Raw genomic sequence first — 20,742 nt, 5'->3', positions numbered from 1 at the left:
CAATATTGCTTTCTTGATTGTATTAACAATTGATAAATAAATCTGGATCAAGTAAAAAATACTACCACTCGACTATTATTGTATAATAACAGAATCCCACGTAGACAATTTAATAAAAAATATAAACACTTTTTGTATTACTCTCTAAAAATACAATCAAAATAATTATGTCCAAACAAAGATAATTAAAAAAAAATAGCCGAGTCGACTTCTAGACATAATGAATATTCATAATATTTCAACTTGTTAAATAAGGAAGAAATATCACTTTCTTTCACATACAAACATCTTATTTTTGCATCGTGTCTCTATTTGAGTAGCTTGTTTGTTGTTAAATAAATGAGGAATATTTGTAAAGTAAAGATTTCTTTTCTGAAGCATTTTATTTTGATCACACCTGTGAGATTATTTAAATATAATATTAATTAATTATTGTGCATTAGATTAAAAAACGTTTTGAACAGTATCTATTAACAGTATTAAAGCATAAAACCGTAGACATTACTTAAACAAATAAAAACATGTACTAAACTCAGCACCTCTGTATTATGCATTCTATAGAATGACGACGTGGAAAAGTTTATTGCGCTCATGCAACTATAGTCTGGTAATAAATATTAGACTGTACTAGCCTAGCAGTCATAGGCTGATTTTTATACTAGACAAAATTGTCGAGCTATAAATTAATATTATTGTGCAACAAATTTTGAATTTTAATTTACGTAAAAAGAGAAGCGGCTGCTTTCTCTGTGTTCTACAACTTGGTCAATGTTAGGCGTGGCTCTGCTTGATATAAGTTAAATAAATTCGCTTGTTCCGACAGTTTATTTAACTTATTGTTTTATTGACAAAGAATTTCTGCATGATCGTTAGTGTTTCAACAAGTAGAGATTTGATAACATCGCACTCTACTGTCAATTCAATAGCATATTTGAAAGCACTGAATGTCTGCAAAAATTAAAAAATAGGACAATGAGAGTAGCTTTAAATAAAAATAAATTTACTAGTTGTAGAAGTATGATTGATAGATTTCAATGGTTAAATGTTCAAGAAATATTTAAGTTTTTACCAGAGTATTTTAATTAATATTTAATAAGAAATAAAGATGTACATAGAAATAGAAATAATTCATGAATAATTAGGTATAAGAAAACGAGTACGGCTAGGGGAATATTGTACAGAGGTGTAAATTTGTATAATATTTTTTTTAATATAAAAATGTAGCGGGTTTCCTCAATAGAATAAAATGGAATAAACACCTTTGTACATTAATAAATAAATGTTTTATATGTATGTTTCGATTAAATTTGTTTAATGTGTATTTAATTAGCTAAATAAATAAATAAAATAAATATATAAAAGGAACCATGCAATTCGAATACAATTATTGCTCCCAACTGAATTTTTTATATACGTTTTCTTCCGGTCTCTATACATTTTTCGCGTTTTTTTCTAAATACTTTGTTCAGAAAAAAACGGTGTTTATTTAAAACCCTATTGTATCACAAAAGGTATTATTCATTTATGCTTTTTGTAATTATAAAGTTCATAAAGCACTACACATATTAAAACATACAACATACACTTAATAATATCAATAATACATATTGTTTTCTACTTAATAGTATATAAATAAATTAAATTAAATGTAAAAGTATCCATTGATAGCTAAAAGTACGTATCAGAAAACATAAATAGCATTTTTACAAAATCATATTCAAATTGCTGGGTAAGATCGAAAAAAAATACTTTTCAACGGTAATTGTTACGCGAAGCCTTCGTCCATTACGCTTTAATTGGTGGTTAAAGCTTTTGTCGGTAAACGAATTTAATTATGTATATTTTAAACCTTATCTATCTTATTTATCAGCAAACGTTAAGGGTTATTCTATGAAAAAATATTAGCTCTTCAGTTAAATTTTATTAAATGATTTTTTTAAATCATCGTAACTTGAACCATCACTGTCCGTTATTTTTACGCGCTCGGTTAAATGCCAATTTGGGTCAGATTTCACGTGTACCCTTATTAATATTTATACACTTGTCACCAGTCTAACTGAATAGCAAATCTGACCCTTAATTACTCTCAACGCTGCCGTAATAAATTTCGTCCAACAACGGCTCAGTTTTGACTTGAGCATAATTGGAAAATTACCATCCGGTCGAGTGTTGATAGCTGTAAATTTAAATTTTACGCTCAATTAACAGTAACGGCTAGGTGTTACGATCGAAGATTGTGTGCTGTGACACTAGAAAGTAACCGAACGCTAGTAATTTATTAACCCATTAGCTGCCGCAATTACCAGTACGTGCATTTCGACACTCGAATATCCTCAAGACCGAATTTACTTCCTTCTTTGCTAATTACACTAGACGTGTGATAAAATATAGCTTCCAAATAACTATATGTTGTGGTTTTAACAAACGACTTAATCTACGGTTGCGAATGTGGCAAGAAAAAATAGTTAATCTTATATAAATATGTAGAACAGATTTATAGCATTTATCATTAGAGAGATTGGTTTAAGTGTAAATCGCATTTTACCGTAACTCTTTCACCAAAACGGTGACAAAATCTCTCGATGCGGAAATTCATTCTCCTAAAAAAAGTTGAAATCAAATTTGTGCCAATTTTTGGTCGATCTCTAAAATTCGTATACCTAAACAGAGCCGCTTTCGCGCTCCACCAAAACTCCATCGTCAATTTTTCGAGGCTCTTGGAACCCTTTGTGTGAAAAAAACAAGTTCCAGAACAACTTGAATGTGTCAGTTTTATGAATCATTCCTTAAATTTTATCTTCCATCACAATAAATCAATACATAAAAAAAAAACTATGGCACATTAAGACGCACATGTTTAATCATGTGTTTTTTGTAACAGTCCATGTTTTAGAAATAATAAGCGTTTTAAATTTAAACATACGTTGATTGTTAGCAGTGATTCGAAACATTTTTCAAAGTTAGCAATATTTTCACTAAAAAATAAATTTATAAAGATTTAATGATGTAAAGATTCATTAGTTGCTCTATAATATATAGTTCTAAAATGATATTGGAAATTTGGAAAAAATTGAAAAATGTTGACTGGCATTAATGTCAGCTACGAGGAGCTGGTCCGGTTCTTTTTGTATTGTTCATTTCTTAATATGTATTACTTTTATTATATTTTTTTGTGAATTGAAATAATATAATATATTTGTTTGACTATTGTGACGCATTGGAGTAACCTATTATGTTACTATGATCTTAATTTAATTAAAATAAATATGTGAAAATATTTTGAAACTAACCGTATATAGAACAAAATTGAACCAATGGTTCTTTCGTTACGAATTTTTGACTTAATTAATCGCATAGTCAAAATTTAACACGTAGTCAAGGACTTACCGTAAATTAAACAAAACGAATAAAGCATAATGCGTATAAATAATCAACTTCTTCGTTAATATAAATTTAAACATTGTTTATTGTTATTTATTTCGTTTCAACTTAAATAAATGTAATTTTATTCTAATTTAATTTTGATTATATTAAATAATGCTACAATAGCACATTGTTAGCTTTAGAGCTCTGAACGAAACATATTTAATTCATTATGCTATTTAAATTATGTATCGTAGCTTTTTTATACTTTCTATGAATATTATAAAATTTATGATGAAAAGATTTATTTATCATAAAAACAGATATTTTAACTTTTACATAAGAAAACTACCGCAGGGCATTCAGCTTTTAACGTAATCATTTGACTAGTACAATTAATTTATAATTAAATTATTAGCATACACCGAGTTACTTTTAAGCGCGCCTCGTCAACTTTTCACTTTGGTGAATAATAATAGCTAACGTCTTTTCGATTGTCACTGTGGCTCATAAACAAGACGGTTGTTATGACACATCGCATATCTCGTCAGAGATTTGGAACAATGCCATTGCAATGTAAGAAAATTTTCACCGAAAACAATAAGAAGATTACCAGTTGAAAACTTGCATACTTATCGCATTCCGTGCTTCAAAGAGAGTTTTAGCATACCATACAACTGCATCCATTGCTTTTTATCTTACATAAGTATGATATTATATTATTATTTTTCATCTTTATAATAGCGATTTAAAACATATAAATGCATAGGATTTTTTTTGCATAAACATATATTTGTATTGAATCTTACAGCTTATAGGGGAACTATCACAAAATAAATGCCGTATCGAATATTATAACAGAATCGATCGTTATTTTCATATACATATATTTGTAATAAATCGAACCGCTTATATGTGAAATATTTTAAAATAATTTCCATGCTGAATAGACTCAAATAAAATTTACAAATCTTTAAGAAGTTGCGCTATTTTATGTTGTAAAGAAATTTTACAACTTATAAAGTGATATATTTATTTATTTTAAATTGTCGCTGTTTTCCTTAGAAATTTTTTTTTCGAATTGGCAACATTTTTTCCAGCGACAGCTGATTTATGCTCAGTTTAGTTTACCATTTTACCATGAATAGACTTAAGCTAGAACAACGCTTATAAATTGTGCAAATCTATTCCGAAAATCGTGGTTCAGTGCGCTTCGTTTATTTTACAGTCGACATAAACATCCATCCGAGCTAGTAATTTGAATAATCATGGATCGTTTTCACGCCACGCATATTCTAATTGATAATACGCATCCGCAGAGACGTCGTACAGTGCGTACTGAAGTTTTTTCTGCTGTAGAGCGTAGTATTGAGGAGGACACGAATGAGTCGATTCGCTACCGTGCACAGCAAATGGAGCTGTGTCCCTCCACTTTATGAAAGATTTTGCGGAAAGATCTTGATCTACGAGCTTACAAAATTCAACTCGTTTAAGAATCGAAGCCGCTTGACGGTTCGGTGAGATTGCTCTTGATCCTCATTTTCACCACAAAATTTTGTGTCTGCCGCATTTTGAGTGAAAAAAATTCACAAGCTATTATTGAAACGCAGTTACATTCTCAAAAGTCACTGTTTGGCGTGCTTTATGGGCTGGTGGAATTATTGATCTTTATTTCTTAAATGGTGTCAGCCAAAACGTTAGTCAATAGAGAGCACTATAGATCCATGATTACTGACTTTGAATGGAATTAATGTGAAAGAGCTTTGGTTTCAACAAGACGCAATATGCCACACTTCCACTGGTCCAGAACATCAAAACACCTGAACACCCAAGGAAAACATTGCTGAATTGTTGCACAACAAATTAAATAAATATAAATTTTGACTTAACAATGGCATTAAATATTATTACCTTTTAGCAAAAATAATCTTCCAAATAAAATCTTTATTTTATTTTTATTAAATCCAAATAAAATATTCTTACAAAAAAAATTAAATCGGGTGCTACTACTAATTAATTTCAATAATTAATTGTATTTGTTGAATTATCGTTATAGTTATTAGTTATAGTTAAACATATAGTAAGAGAACTAAGAAACATAAAAAACACTTAATGTAGTAAAACGTAAAGTATTTTGTTGCGCAGCATAATTAATAGCAATCATAAAAATACCTTAAATTCTCTGCATTAAATAAACATTTTATAGTCATGAAATTTTTAAATGCACCAAATGTTTTTGTATGAGTGTTATAAAATTATTTACAAAAACCCAACTGTAATGATAAATAGTTTGGGAAGCGCAACGGTATTGCAAAATTTAATTAAAAGCTGTAAAATAGTTTGGTTCTATCCTAGTCACATACACAGACCTCGCAAACGTTTTCGGTGAAATTTGCCTTGCTCTTTATACTTGTATTACATGGAAATATATATATATAATAATAATCCTAATAAAATGGATAGAATTCGAATATATTATCTATATTAGGACAATAATGTAATATATAGTTTTATCCTCATGCTGAACATAATTTATTACGACTATATGTTGTATAAATAACGTTAGCTAGCATCACATGAATTTCAATCGCAATACAATTCTCCAAAACGGGCGAAGTCGTCACTCTGCACACTTCATACTACATATTAAAATTTTAATACGTATTTTTACATGTAACATCGATACGTGTGTTAAACCCGTTACACGGACCGCTACGCAAATATATTTATGTATGTAAATATTAACACGAGCGTTAACTTTCGATTAAGCACTTGCTTGGAGGTTGTCACGCGTCATGTAGCTGCCATGTCTTACCATGGCACCACGATGCAAGTGGTCGTCTCACCAAGATTAATTTTTTCTAAGGAGACGTTGATTTGGACGTTTAATCTGAAAAGAGCAATTGCGACCGACGTTACGATTCGCCATGCGGGCGCCATGAACGCGAAACTCGAGGATTATGTACTTTACATTATTTTTAATAACGAAAATGCACGATGTAAAAATATAAACGGAAACCGACGGCGAGACGCTGTAGTCTTTTTTTTGACCTTCCAAGTGCCAAGCTTTGTTTAAAAAAATATTTAATACAATATACGATTTTCCTTGCACTACCCGCTATGAATTTTGCCTTTTAAACTGGCTAGCACCATTTATTAAAATATTCTTCAATAAGATACATTCATCAGTCGATAGTTATTTTTTACACAGCTTCTGTCTTTTCCAGTGTCTTGCTCGTAGTCTGTGTATTTGGATAATCTTTAGTATATTTCTCTGTGAATTTGAAAACATATAAATCTTTGTGATTTGTCAAAGCGCATTGTATCCTTACAGTCAACACTCTCACATTGTATAACAAATATATTAAGAAATATTTAGTTTATATTTGTTTCCTGGAAATTTGATATTGGATACGTCACTGCATTGTTGTATGTTATATTCCTATACAACGCTCCATTTTTGAATCGCAGTCAGAATGCTTTATTTTAATATCAGAAAGCCGCTACTAATGTTTAATAGTGGTAGTTTTCTAATATCAAAATGATTGGTTGAGCATTCAGGAAGAACCAGCAACGTTTACTCAAAGATTTACTTCCCCTTTCGTTCTGCACGCCTTTATCTCTTACTCATTCTCGTCACTTAACACGCGAGCGAGCGAAAGGGAAAGTATCTCACCGTACGCGCCTGGCTGGAATACAATTCATTGCATTTGAAGTTGCTAAGGGGTGGTGTCGACAACCCGTCAATGAGCTTTTGAGTTCCTTAAAGATTCGCTATCGTGTCCCGCCAGTGTTTGAAAACGCTCCTCTTGCTTTTTTATCATGGTTATTTATTTTAAGTGTTCATCATATTTTTTTATTGTATATGGATGATCAGATTTGTAATAAAAAACAAAAATAAAAATTTTACAAGTGAGAGTATATTTTGACTTACAGAATCTAGTGAAATTACATGCTGTTTTAAACTGTCATTGTAAAACATCTATTTGCTTGTCTTTGTTCAAAATTATCCAAACCTTACATGATCTAATGAAAATTATATACCAAGTATACTTTTAGAACGTACATTGGGGTAATTCATTTACATTTTGTTTAGTTTATTTTTAAAATTATAGTATTGTGTATTGAGCAATTGTAAACAATTGTTAAATACATTTGTTTAAGTTCAAAAAATTATATTTATACTAGTGAAAACATAACCTAACTGGTAATAAATATTCACTGTAACATATAATGTGTCTCACAAATAAGTAGTTTCAGGATCTGATCGCTGATCAATATATTTGACGCGTTGCCATTTATCATTAAATTTGTTTCAGAAAAATCACTTACTATAATACTTTATAAACTTGTTTTAATATAAAAGTTAAAACAGTAAAAAAAATGTGGATTCCTACATAGAAGTTCCAAAATCAAAACCATAACAACCGGTATGACAACTTTTACCCTTGTAAAGTTGCGAAAGTAGCCGATCTCATAAAATCCGATACCATTTATTTCAAATATACGAGGCATTAAATAAATATATATATATTTTTTTATTTGCAATGATAAAATTGAACGAGTTTCGTGACACTTTATACTTCAGAGTTTCAATAATAAACTTTGGAGTTTATTCGTTAAACGAAAAGTTCCAATAATAAACTTGAATTTATTCGCTGTCAAAATATTTTAATTAAAAAAAATTGAATAATGAATTTGCAAACATTCCGAAATTGTCTAATTATTCGTACAATACTGATTAAATCTTAATTCTTTGAATTCTCGTTTTCGATTACGACCAAAAAAACTTACCGCTGATGTTACATTAAAATGCCACGAGCGATTTGCTTTCATCCTTCATATCAAAAAACAAACAAAAATGTATTCTCATGTCCGCTGAAAATTTATACACGTGCTGAATTGAAAGTCACGTTGAGTTTAAAACGTTTGATTTCATAATTAAAAGTTAAACATGAAATAACAAACATTTTGTATTATTGTTTAAATACATATTTCGCTACAATAAACCAAGAGTGAAATAAATGCTTGAACAATTCTGAATTTAACTTTATTGACGTTTGAACTTCCGACTGTAAATCAGAGTGTGAAGTGAAACTTTCGTAATACTATGAAAACGTGGAGTTGTTTGGTTAAGTTTAGTAAAATATATTTTTCTTTGCGATACAGTGTTGAAAGCGTGCCAAAAACACTTGTTACTCGTTTATTTTGCCAACGTCATCGTAACATGGACCAATGAAATGTAGTAAATTCGAGTAATTATCTAGTACACTAAAAATCTAAACTTTATAAATGTATATTTCTCAAATTATGATTCGAAATACAATACCGGTTTTCAGGAATCATCACTGTTACTTCCCACGAATCAAGTCCATGTCTATCATGAACAAAATAGAGTGAGTGAATATCGTAAGTGATGATTGACGTATATTATTTTTTACAATTTATGGTAAGATAACGATGTATGAGATATAATATGAATAAGTTATCGTGATAAAAAAAAATCTTTTGCGAATTATACATATTTCTCAATTTTGAATTGTGTCTTAAAACTTATTAAATATATTTTTTAACACAATTGTTCATAAACGATTAAATTTTATACAATAATTCCAAAGCATTTTAGAAAATCTGAGTGTAAATGAATATAAAAGTTCTCACTTCAGTCAAAATTAATATTTAAGTTGCAAAGATTTATTATTAGGAGTAATTGCCTATTATCAATAAATAAAATAATACATAAAAATACCATAACTTTAACGAATGTTTGCTTATAGCTTTTATATGCTTGTACTTTATTATTTAATTGAAATTTAAATTACAAAATACCTCTCAGGAATAAATGTGTTTTAATATTTATTAATTTACTAATATGAATTAAATGAAACATACATTTTTATGTACCTCAATAATTCTGAACGGTACATACATATATGTATATATAACATATAAATATAATACACGCTTATATTCTAACATACTACATGTAGGTATGCGAAATCTAATTCAATAATCCAAAATATTCGATTTTGGCGTGGTATTTTCAGGGTCTGCAATATTCAAATTCTATCCTCCATCGAAATTGGGTCAGAGTCTCGCAAAATGAAATGGTTCCATTTTCATTCTCATATATTCAATAAATACAATGTCACGTGAATTTGTTAAATATTTACATACACTACTACCAAGCGTGCTTCCCACGAAAGTTGTCTGATCCGAATCTCTTGAAGTAATAATGCTTTAAAAGATCATCGAGCAGCTGGCTTTAATATCGCATCTGGAACGCTTTGCGAACATTTGCGAGAAATTGTAAGAGGATTTATTTGGACTTTCGACGGAAGACGTTGTGATTAAACGACTTGATTGTGGCATAGTGTTATGGTACAGATATATATATTTAATAGAATCTACTTGAAATATAGTAAATCACGTTTATAGTTTGAATATCGAGAGCTGTAAAAATTAAAAAAAAATTATACATTTCTATTATGAGTTGATGTCATATATCAGGGAGGCTTGAATCCATTGTGTAATGTAACTGTACGCATAATAATATATAGTATATTTCGCATCCATTATGTGAAAAAGTTTGTATACATTCTTCACAAATTTTTTTTTTTTTGTTATAGGTGAGAAGTAAACATTACCTAAAAAATATTTCTGAGATTTTTATTACTTTATTTGTAATTTAAAATCATACTACACCTTATATTATATTATTAATTGATAAAAAAAGAAACTCTATATCTCAATTTAAAATGGGGACGTGGAAATTGTAAGTAATATTACCTTAGTGCTACGTGTCTTTATTTTAATGATCGTACAGTAAGATTGACGTATGTAGTTATCATAAAAGTAATTGATTGCTCACTAGATATTTAAAATAAAAATAATACACATGTAATACTTACTACAACTAGTGCTTAAGAGAGCAACTTTATATTTAATATATTATATATTCAGATCCTTGTATAAAGCTCTAAAGTTGGAAGCGAATGAAGTAATATATACTTTTTTATTGGATTTTTATTTGGAAAAAATATTTATTTATTAATTTTATTTATTAAAAAAAAAACTTAATTTTACATCAATAGTATTAATGATCTATATTTAATTACATACAATAATAATAATTATCATGCGTTTTATGTATTTTTTTCTCATCGGGTTTAATCTAGTTTTTTCAACAAAATTTTATATTCAAGAGTATAGTGAGATTATGATTAATTGTATTTTTATGAATTAAAAATAAATTATATATTTCATCTGCAATTGATACAAAAAAGTAATAATTAATTTATATTAATCAATGCATTTTCTGATAATTTTTTAATGGTTATGAAGTTTAAAAATATTATAGTATCAAAATTGTTGACGTAAAAGTTATTTTTAATTGAGTTGAATCAAATAGCACAAGTTGAATTCATAACCACTTATTGAAAATCATTAAGTGCTTTTTCTTTCAACCTATTAAAGCAATTTTGAGGGATCTTTTAAAAAGCCCCAATATGTGCACATGTTCTAAAAAATAAAATTGCATCTTAGTTTATTTGTTAATATTTATATAATATTTATTATAAATAATACAATAAAGTCCAGCTATTAATAACATATTCTTTGATACAATTCTAGTTTATTAGTGAAAAAATCATAATATTTTACGTTGTGCGGTTTAACGTGTCTGTAACATATTTTAGTAATTTAACGTCAAATTAATAAAATAACCGAAATATTTGGGCTTTCATACCAATTTAGTGCAACTAAAAGCTCGCAGATTAAAAATTCGTGAAAACTAAATACTATCTAGCATATTAAAAAATAAAAATAATATTCAATAACCATAACAAAATTTAATTTAAAAGAATTTTTATCTAATACGAAATATTTACAATTATGATTTATTTTATAAAAGCAGACATTATTTCATTATATTATATAAATACATATTTATTATCAATATAAATAGGATTATTATAATCAAGGCCATGCGGATTAAAATGTTTTTTTATTATGCTTTACAAGCGTTTTTAATATTAATATTAAATAATCTAAGATTAGGCTAAAAGTAAGGTAAATAAATATCCATTCGTGTGTGTATTAAAAATAAAAATACTAAACCATAATTTTTTGCTTTAATATTTCCCAAAATATTGGGAAATACTAAAAATTTCAATAAAACTTAAAAGAAACAATTTGTTCAACTGCAAAAAAATTAAATACTAATAAATATTTTTAATTAAAATCCTGAGAGATTTTTTTATTATGATATATTTCGTAACTAAATGTCAGTCAAATATATGAAAAATAAAGTTGACAATTATTTGATATAAAAACATATAGATTTTTTTAATTACCGTTCAATAGTTTGTACGAAACTACAATGAAGTATGAATTTATAAAAACCCCAAGAGGTACTTTAAACAATATTTAGTATTTTTTTGCAGTTATTTTTAGGATTTTTAATTTATAATGACAGTATGTTTATAGTATTTTCATTATGATAAATGATTAGTAAAGAAGCTCATATAACGACAATTTTTGTAATACAAAATAATATTGTTATATGTATGCTGTAGAATTTTTCTTCTCGCATAATAGAAAAAACATATTTCATTGTGTCTTTTTGCAAATCTCTCAAAGACACCGCAAAGATCTTTTTACTTAAAACACTTTATAATTTCAAGGTGAATCGATGAATTGCTTTCAGGCCTTGAAAGAAAAATTCAAATAAATACGATTTACTTTCTAAATTACCAAACGTCACATTATCTACAAAGAAAATATTTCTTATCAATAAACTAAAAATCCCTAACCTTTTAAAAGTTTACGCAGCTGTTTACTTGTAATACTATAGCTTAAGGCAAAATTGTGAATTAATGCATTCTTATTTTTTTAAATATATACATATATAAAAGCATTCTAAAAATGTATACCATTTTATGGTTTTAAGACAAGAAGTGTACCTTTGCAGCCAAATAGACACCATAAAAATATTTTTAGTTATTTTTTTAACATATGTATATAAATTAATACTGTATTGAGAAAAAAAAACTTGGCGGTGAAATTATTAAAGAGTATTTGCTAGCGTGTTAAGCTGTATTATTGCCGGCTGTGATTTTGGTGGAGCATCTTGGATCTGGCATTATCATATAGCTCTCTGTATGATTCGTGAATGTTTCTCACGTCGATGCAGCCTCCTAGCTTGTTTCTTCTGTTGTGATTCTGTGGCATCTCCCTCAGTGTCCAAATGTCACATATTTTATAATCACAGATGAGTATGTTTGCCAGCCAATTGCATCGCTTCTTGAGCACAAATGGCCACACCGGCGATCAGTAAGCAAATAATAAAGGAGCAATAGTATTATGCGCAGTATTGTCAAACTACCGCGCATCCTTTCCAAATAAAGAGTATAATTTTTGGCGGAACTCACATGAGGATGTTTGCGAGCCAATTGCATTAGTTTTTGGACACATCCGAAATGTGTACACGGCTTAAAAGACACCATCTAGATGGTCACTCTAGAAATTGGTCCAAAAAATAAAAAAACAATAATAATGTTTGCAGGGTACAATGTATTGTCTAGCGCGCATTATGCTATGAGGTGGTCACAAGATCTCTCTTCCATTGTTGTATGAATATACTATGTGTGGGCCCGACTTTCAAGAGGTGTTGATCTCTTCTTCAAATCGTTTTTAGAATGACATCTAAATTATCATTAATTGTGCAGAAGCTTGAAATTTTTCCCCACAATAATACAATTACTTGAGATTATCTTTTTTATTAAAAAATATATACCATAGTACAAATAAGTAATACTATTATAAACAACGTGCAAATTTAAGGTTGGGTTGCTAGTAAGTCACAGTTTTTTAGATAAGCTTTTTTGTAAACTTATTCTTCGTCTTCTTTCATTTGAACAATTATACCAAAATAAAAAGTTGTTTTAACCGGCTCATGATTGTTTGAGTAGTTCTAAATAAGTATTCTTATTATTATTAGTATTATTATTATTAAAAAAGATGCTTATGGCTCCTGGTCAAGGGAAGGAAGTGTGAGAGTAAATAAAATAAGGACCGTGCTTCGAGCTTTGTACGTGAATCTTTCTAGAAACGGTCTCAAGCGGATTTAGAGATATTTCCATAAAAATCCGACAGATGTTTCTCACAAAACAGACTAATAACGTATTGTATGAAAAACATCTTTATACTGGCAAAATTCCTCCCAGAAAATCTTCAAAATTAACATAATCGTGTAGCGTTCGCATTAGCATCGTGGATGGATAATCAAGACCCTTACGTCCGACATATGTGTGTATGTGTCGGGAATTTGTAAACCCATATCATCGGTTTATGGGTGAATTTGTGACGACATCGCCTCCACCTCGCCCTGAACATTCGGATTTCCATGAATTATTCATATCTTGAGTCACTTTTATCTCTACGGAGAAAATTTCCTACTTCTAACTCTTCGCGGACGGCGGCGTCACAATTGTATATTGTTCAAATTGACTCACTTATATCTCTCATTCTTACGTATGTCTACGGCTATATACATACATGAGTTTTCGACTGGAAACATCAAAATTTACATACGCACCCTCTATATTTTACAACCTACGTTATAAATTTGTAGCAGACACATCGTAATTATATCATATGTGTGAGGCTTTAAAATCACCTGATTTATTTTTAGCTAAATATACATATGTCTAAAAACGAATAAAATATTATTTAATTATTAAAAATACGTAGAATCCCACCTTATACATATTTTATGTACATATTCAATGTTTATTCAGATGACCGTAAATAAAAAATCCAGCATTTAGAATTCCAGCTACTGAAACGATCCTCGATCTCCCTAAAGCTTTATTTCAACTACGTTTAATGAACAAGCAAAGATTCATATATTTTACAAAATATTTGGTGAACGACAGTCAGTTTTCAGAGTGAAATATGCTTTGAAGACTGCAAAGTTGAAAAATAAAGTAAAAATTCATGAATAAATATTTTTCAATAATTTTATGAAATGTGTAACGAAAAAGTAATTGCAGTATGGCTAGTCCTGCGACATTTTTAGATTCATAAATTTACAATACAAATTCATTGCCAAATCCAAGTCGACATATTAGCTCTTTCTCTATATCAGTAGTTGTATTGTATCTATTTTTTCACAGCCTAACGCATAACACATGGCTTAATAAGTATCTCTCCAATTTTATGAGCTTCGCCATAACGGTTACTTGTCCAATGAGTCACATTGTCTCATTAAAAATATGCATCAGCGTATACTGTTCTGAAGTGCCTTCAAACTTTAGCTGAAGCCAAAGCACTATTTGCTATACCATATTTGCGTTAACACAGTCAGTTCGAGAGCTATCCATTTCATCATAATTCATAATTTACGTCCCTACTATTAGCTCTAAAACATACGATACGGATATACGTTCGATATACTTCTCATTACTCCTGTTTATATTTTCAACAAATTTATAGAAATTAAAATCATTACAATATTTTTATATTAATCAATCGTAAATCGAATATTCAAGATTATATTTTACTATTTAAAATATCTTATTTTATATTATATTTAACTAATTAAATTATTTAAAGTTATTGAACTATATTAAATTATATAATAAATTTCATTTTAATTTCTCAAGAATTCAGATAGTGGTATTCTTAATATTTAATACGTATTTTTAAACTTTTTTTTAGTATTTAATTCAGATTTGCGAACAAATGTATTAGCGCAGCCAACCGATTTGATCTTGGTCACTGTCGACAGACTAACTACAGTCGGTGGTCAGACAGCTAAATAAAAACAATATATTTCATCTTTTCATTTACATTTTTTATCCCTCGCCTGTTAATGTGAGGTCAAACCTGTTGATATAAAAAAATAATAAAGGTGTTTCTTTATTCCACTCAACAAAATATTTTTTATTTTTATGGATCATTCTTGAAATACTTTTACATATATTATAGAAGGATTTCCCAAACTAATATATCAAAATATATTAATACCTTGTGACAAATAACTGATAACATTGTTGCTTGATAATGTAATATAGCATCACTGGCTTCGTAGGCGTATTCTTTTTGCGATATAAACTTTTCTCATAATACATTTTCATGAAACGTATAAAAAAATTGAAAGAAATTATGAAATATATATTAGTTAAAAACTTTTCACAAAGAAATGATTAAACTGCTTATAGACCACATATTCATGTAACCTTCTTATTTTAACTTTCAATATGCGATATAATCACAATTAAACTAATGATTCTCTAACTATATTGCGGCATTTAACTTGCACAAAATAGCAATAAAAGGCAATCTTTACAATTACTACATCAATTTATAAATAAAGCGGTTGTTAATCATCGACATAAAGGTCAAACGGTCGACCGGGATTAAGTTTTAATGCGCTCCTGTCACTTTCAGATATATACGTTGAATCCCTCAGGCGATCAACTTTATAGAAGGTCTAAATTTTAGGAAAAATCCCCACAGAATGTCACGTATACGATACGGAGCAATAGTTATTCGATCGTAGACATTTAATGTCATGGAAAAATGGGACAATAACTCTCACACGCGTTTTGCATAGGTGAACGTGAAAATTGGACAAGAATACTAAACCTTTTTATGTCATGGATTTAGTACATTTTTTTTATTTATAATACGAAAAATTTTAATTATTGATTATACATAAAACTCATGCTAGTAGGTTAGAATAAATGACGACAGCCATAGCAGAGTCGAATAGTACGGACTTCCTGAATCTAGCAGGAATCAGAAGAGGAAGGGATTGTGATTCTCAAAGACGTTCTAAAACCGAAAACTAGAATTTTTCTTTATATATTATAAATTTAGAAGCTTTCTAAATGGACAAATTGTACTACGTCCTAATCATTCGGCTTAATCACATTCACTAATCGCACACTAATCACCAGGAATTAATGTCAGAACTTGGTATATTAATTAACAAATCAAATTCGATAGGCGAGAATCGTTCGTGTTCGATACATATACATGTATAATATAAGGACCTTATTTAGATTACTGTCCAATGAGACTAATTTACACGAAATCTTGATCTCCTTTCGTTCATGAAGAGCATATCTATACATACACATAAGATTGTAATAATATTTCGGCATCGGTTACAAACTTTTCGCAATATAGATTCGAAACGTGGCGCCGGCGACATTAGCGAAGTTTCATCACATGAGCCGAGAATAAAGGCTTATAATTTTTTATGCCATCGGAATGCATAAGGAATTCTTTCTCCGACCTTTCTCTATAGTGTGGAAGAGAGAAGCGTGGGAACGTGGAAGTTTTCGCTGACAGAGTTTGATGGCTGGCCGAAGTGATTTATTGCCAAGGATTTTTCCCAAGAAAGTGTCCGTGCCAGAGGACACGTGATGTATTGATAATAAAAATTTTGATTTATCGCAAGATTTTTGCATAAGCCCTTTTTTACTTAAAGCCCCCGAAGCGCTGATTTTATACTTCTTTAATATTTGAAGTACTGTTAAATTAGGAGATAATAATCCTACCTTATCGCGGGCTTATCGTAGTTATATGGTATCGTTGAAATTCGTCTTATTGCTACGCCTGCCGAAAATAATCACAGTAAAGCTTTTTGACACCAAGAGTATACGCAGTATGTTAAGTTAATAATATTAAATTTGAATGAGTTCAATGATACATATAAGTAAATATCATATATTAAAATCCAAAATATTATAAAATTACTTTATTCCTAAGCAAAAGGTTGGAAAAAAAAACATAAAAGTTGTAGAAAAAAAATAAGTTTAATATTTAAAAAAAAGGAATAAAAATATACAATTTAATTTTTCTATTTTTTTAATTTAATCAAAACCATAATATACAAAATCAACCTAAGTTAATATACAAAAACAGTTAATAATATACATAATAATTTATAAAAACACTCAGTTCTGTATAAAACACAGATTGTTTATTTATAAGTGGAATAATAGATATTTTATTATTATTTTAATTTGTCTTAATACATTTATTAATTATTTTAAAATAATAAAATATTTGCATTTTATAGTAATAATATAGATATATATTTGTAAAATACATACTACAACAATATTATTAATAGATGAAATAATCGAATGAACGGATTGTAAACAGGCTATAAAACAAATAAAATTTTATTTTACACAGCTAATAAATATATCTCAATTGATAAATACACATATGTATAAGAATAAGTAAGGAATAAAAAATAAGTAAAGATAAACACTATGTTAGGAACAAAAATATATGTATTAATTATAAATTATCTGAAAAAATATTAAGAACAAAAAATTAAGTAAATTTAAGTCCACCATTGATAAAAATATAGTGTTAATATATATTTACTTTAAATTTAATAAAATATGTAATATAAATTTAAAAAATTGAACTTTTACATACATACATTGTTTATTGTTGGTTATGCTAAATTTTAGTTGATTTTTTAACGAGTTTTATGCTTGAATATTTATTTTTAAAATTTAATTGTATCGAATTTTATATTCCTGTTATTATTATTTAAGTAAATAAATTACTTTTTTAGTAAGACATAAAAGTTGTTGAAATTAACCTAACGTTTTCTTTTTCAATGGGAGATTATTTTTTTATTTTTTTAGTACATATATGATATTCTCTATGAGATGAAACATTTTTAACACCTATTATACTTTTGTGTCTAATAAACCCTTAATTTAATTATAAAAAATTAAGAACGGCTCAAAAATATAGTTGTATTGTTGTGTGTTTAAATTCTGTCTAATCGATTATGAATCAAATCAAATTTTGAAGTAATGTAAAAATCTACAATCAATATAAAATTATTTTTTACAAATAGGCTTTTTAAATATTTAGTATTCAAGTTGTTGACCTAAAAATTGTTTCTATATTATATCCCTAAATAATATAAAATAATAAATAATATGAGATTGCGATTTTACTATGTTTTATAAATAGCAAAAAATATACAATATTAACAACCCATACATACTTACAAACGCCACTTAATAGCCCTTAAAGAAAGGTAAAATAGTAAGGAGGCTTGTAGTTGACCCTTTATATTATGTGCTACTCACATATTGACATATTCGAGTGAAAAATGTAATAAAAAATAATCAGTAGTTAAATTAAGCTAAATATAATATGTATTATTTCATTCGATATTACCTGTGGGTGTTTTTTTATAATCCTAATTTAAATAAATGTAAATATTATTCTATATTTGACCTTATTGCTTATCTATAATAAAAAATATTACTATTATTCAAAATTTATTTTAGATTAAAAAATATTTATTAACGTCGCCTAAAGTGATGAACAAAAAATTGAAACGTCACTAGCAATTTATCGAGATAGGTTTTGCGGCCCGTTTGAGTTATTAATTTTTAACACGGCACATAATATCCGTGCGTGTGATGTGAGCTTTATTTAAAACACACAACATATTTATCATCATTATATGATATATTCACATATTCTTTTTTATTTCTTCCTCTAGATTTATCCGTCGGTCTCATAAGCGTGCTCACCGACATCGTTCAGAAGATGATGGTACCTTGGATAGCCGGCAACATCGCGTGCAAAGTCATCAAGTTCCTACAGGTTTGAACACTTAGTATATATTATATATTCTTAATGAGCTAAATATAATCGCAATGGTCACGTTTATTGGTCCCGAGCACGTATTCAAACGGATGCATGCCGATTTCTCAATATGTATCGATTATATTTTTATTTGCAGGTCGTAGTCACGTATTCGTCCACGTACGTCCTTGTTGCGCTCAGCATAGATAGATGTGATGCTATTACAAATCCTATGAACTTTACTGGAAGTTGTGAGTAAAATTTATATTGCAAAGAAGTGAACTATGCTGATATAGTGACAAAATAGGTTTATAGGACAGCATATTGCCGTGTGCAACAATAAAAAAAATAGATTGCATATTTACTATAGTTTTACTTTATCTTTTATTAATTATTATATAGCTATGTAGTTACTTTTAGATACATATATGTATTTTAGCAAATAAATATTATCTACCAGCAAAGTATTCATATTTTAACTGTTTTCTAATGCTTACTAAATAAGTAAGAAACCTCTTAACGGTACTGTACATATTTTGACTGCGGTCACTAGGAAGTACTTTAATGACGTCGATCTTCTATAGATGTAGGCGCATTGACACAGGCCCTTTATTTATAAGCTCTTAGGAACTGGCCTTTATGGCGCAACTCTATGTTCTGCAGTCTCTAGGGCTATAATTCTCTCTGTGAAACAGGCTCTTCAGAGGCGCTTTGTGCTTTGGGATCGCAACTGGCCAAAGACAGCCCCAGTGATGTACCTGACTTTCTTTGAATTCCCATTATCGTTTTTTTTCTTCAGTGAGGATTTTTGCGAGAAAAAAGTTTGATTTTAATAACATATTTAGACGTTTAATATAATGAGTCATCCCTTATCTTGCCAGTTCACCGTCTCATTAGCAATCCGTTATTTTTTCCGTTTGTGTCGCGTATTAGCTGCCGCAGGATTAACTTTATTATATATTTAGACGTAGTTTTCTTTAACCTCAGTGCAGTTGGTGAGCTAAAATTCTCAAGTCTTACGCTGCCTTTTTTCAGCACCCAGCGCGCACAAGTTTTTGATAGCATTGATATTCGATTTAAATTATAACAGTTCTGGAAATTATTTATAGATTAGTAAATGCCTGTCGTGTTGATTCTATATATTTTTTTTAAGTATCTGTGAAAAATACCTCTATGCATAAATTTAATATTAACAATGTCGCATAATAATTTATACGGCCATTTTAAACAGACTTCAAGTAAAACATTGTTGCGATTGAGGCCTAGTAAACACTAGTAGAAACCAGTGATGCCAACTGAGCAAAAAAGAATAACTTGCTATACTTACTAGTACAGTATTTTTATTCTCCAAATATCACTCTTTGTCTATATTAAGAATTGTCAACATTATTAAAATAAAAAACTAATGTAAATGAAAAAAAATCATTACACGATCTAATTTTAGAAAATTTTAAATAAATTAATAACTTATGATATGCTGATAAATTTATCTCCGATTTTTTTTTTGAAAACAAAAATGTCAGATTTTGTAAAAGAATCTAAAAAATGACTACATTATGGACCAGTGGTATAAGTCTATGAAAAATCCGAAAGACCTGTGTTAAGGTTTCATATGAATGTTTTTTTTATTTTTTAACGTGTCTGTGAGATTTGAATTAGTGATTACTATATATATATATAATTCCAACCGATTCGTTTTCTAATATTATCCCAATCTCACGGGTGAATATTGTG

The 20,742-nt window shown here is 28.6% G+C and overlaps 1 protein-coding gene across 12 annotated transcripts in view; it reads left to right on the top strand.

Annotated features, from left to right (window-relative positions):
• The window catches only part of CCAP-R (Crustacean cardioactive peptide receptor), a 165,557-nt gene that overhangs the window by 120,557 nt on the left and 24,258 nt on the right, over window positions 1-20,742 (top strand). For all 12 annotated transcript variants that reach the window (XM_088206125.1, XM_088206120.1, XM_088206124.1 and 9 more), the window contains 2 exons: window positions 18,923-19,026; window positions 19,166-19,259. In XM_088206125.1, the coding sequence (XP_088062251.1) occupies window positions 18,923-19,026; window positions 19,166-19,259 (198 nt within the window). The remainder of the gene's footprint in view (window positions 1-18,922; window positions 19,027-19,165; window positions 19,260-20,742) is intronic.

The sequence above is a fragment of the Plectrocnemia conspersa genome, unplaced genomic scaffold (assembly GCF_051122295.1).
Source record: "Plectrocnemia conspersa isolate PC_06_02 unplaced genomic scaffold, ASM5112229v1 ptg000002l, whole genome shotgun sequence".
In the NCBI taxonomy this organism is placed as follows: domain Eukaryota; kingdom Metazoa; phylum Arthropoda; class Insecta; order Trichoptera; family Polycentropodidae; genus Plectrocnemia; species Plectrocnemia conspersa.
This window is presented reverse-complemented; position numbering and strand designations above follow the sequence as displayed.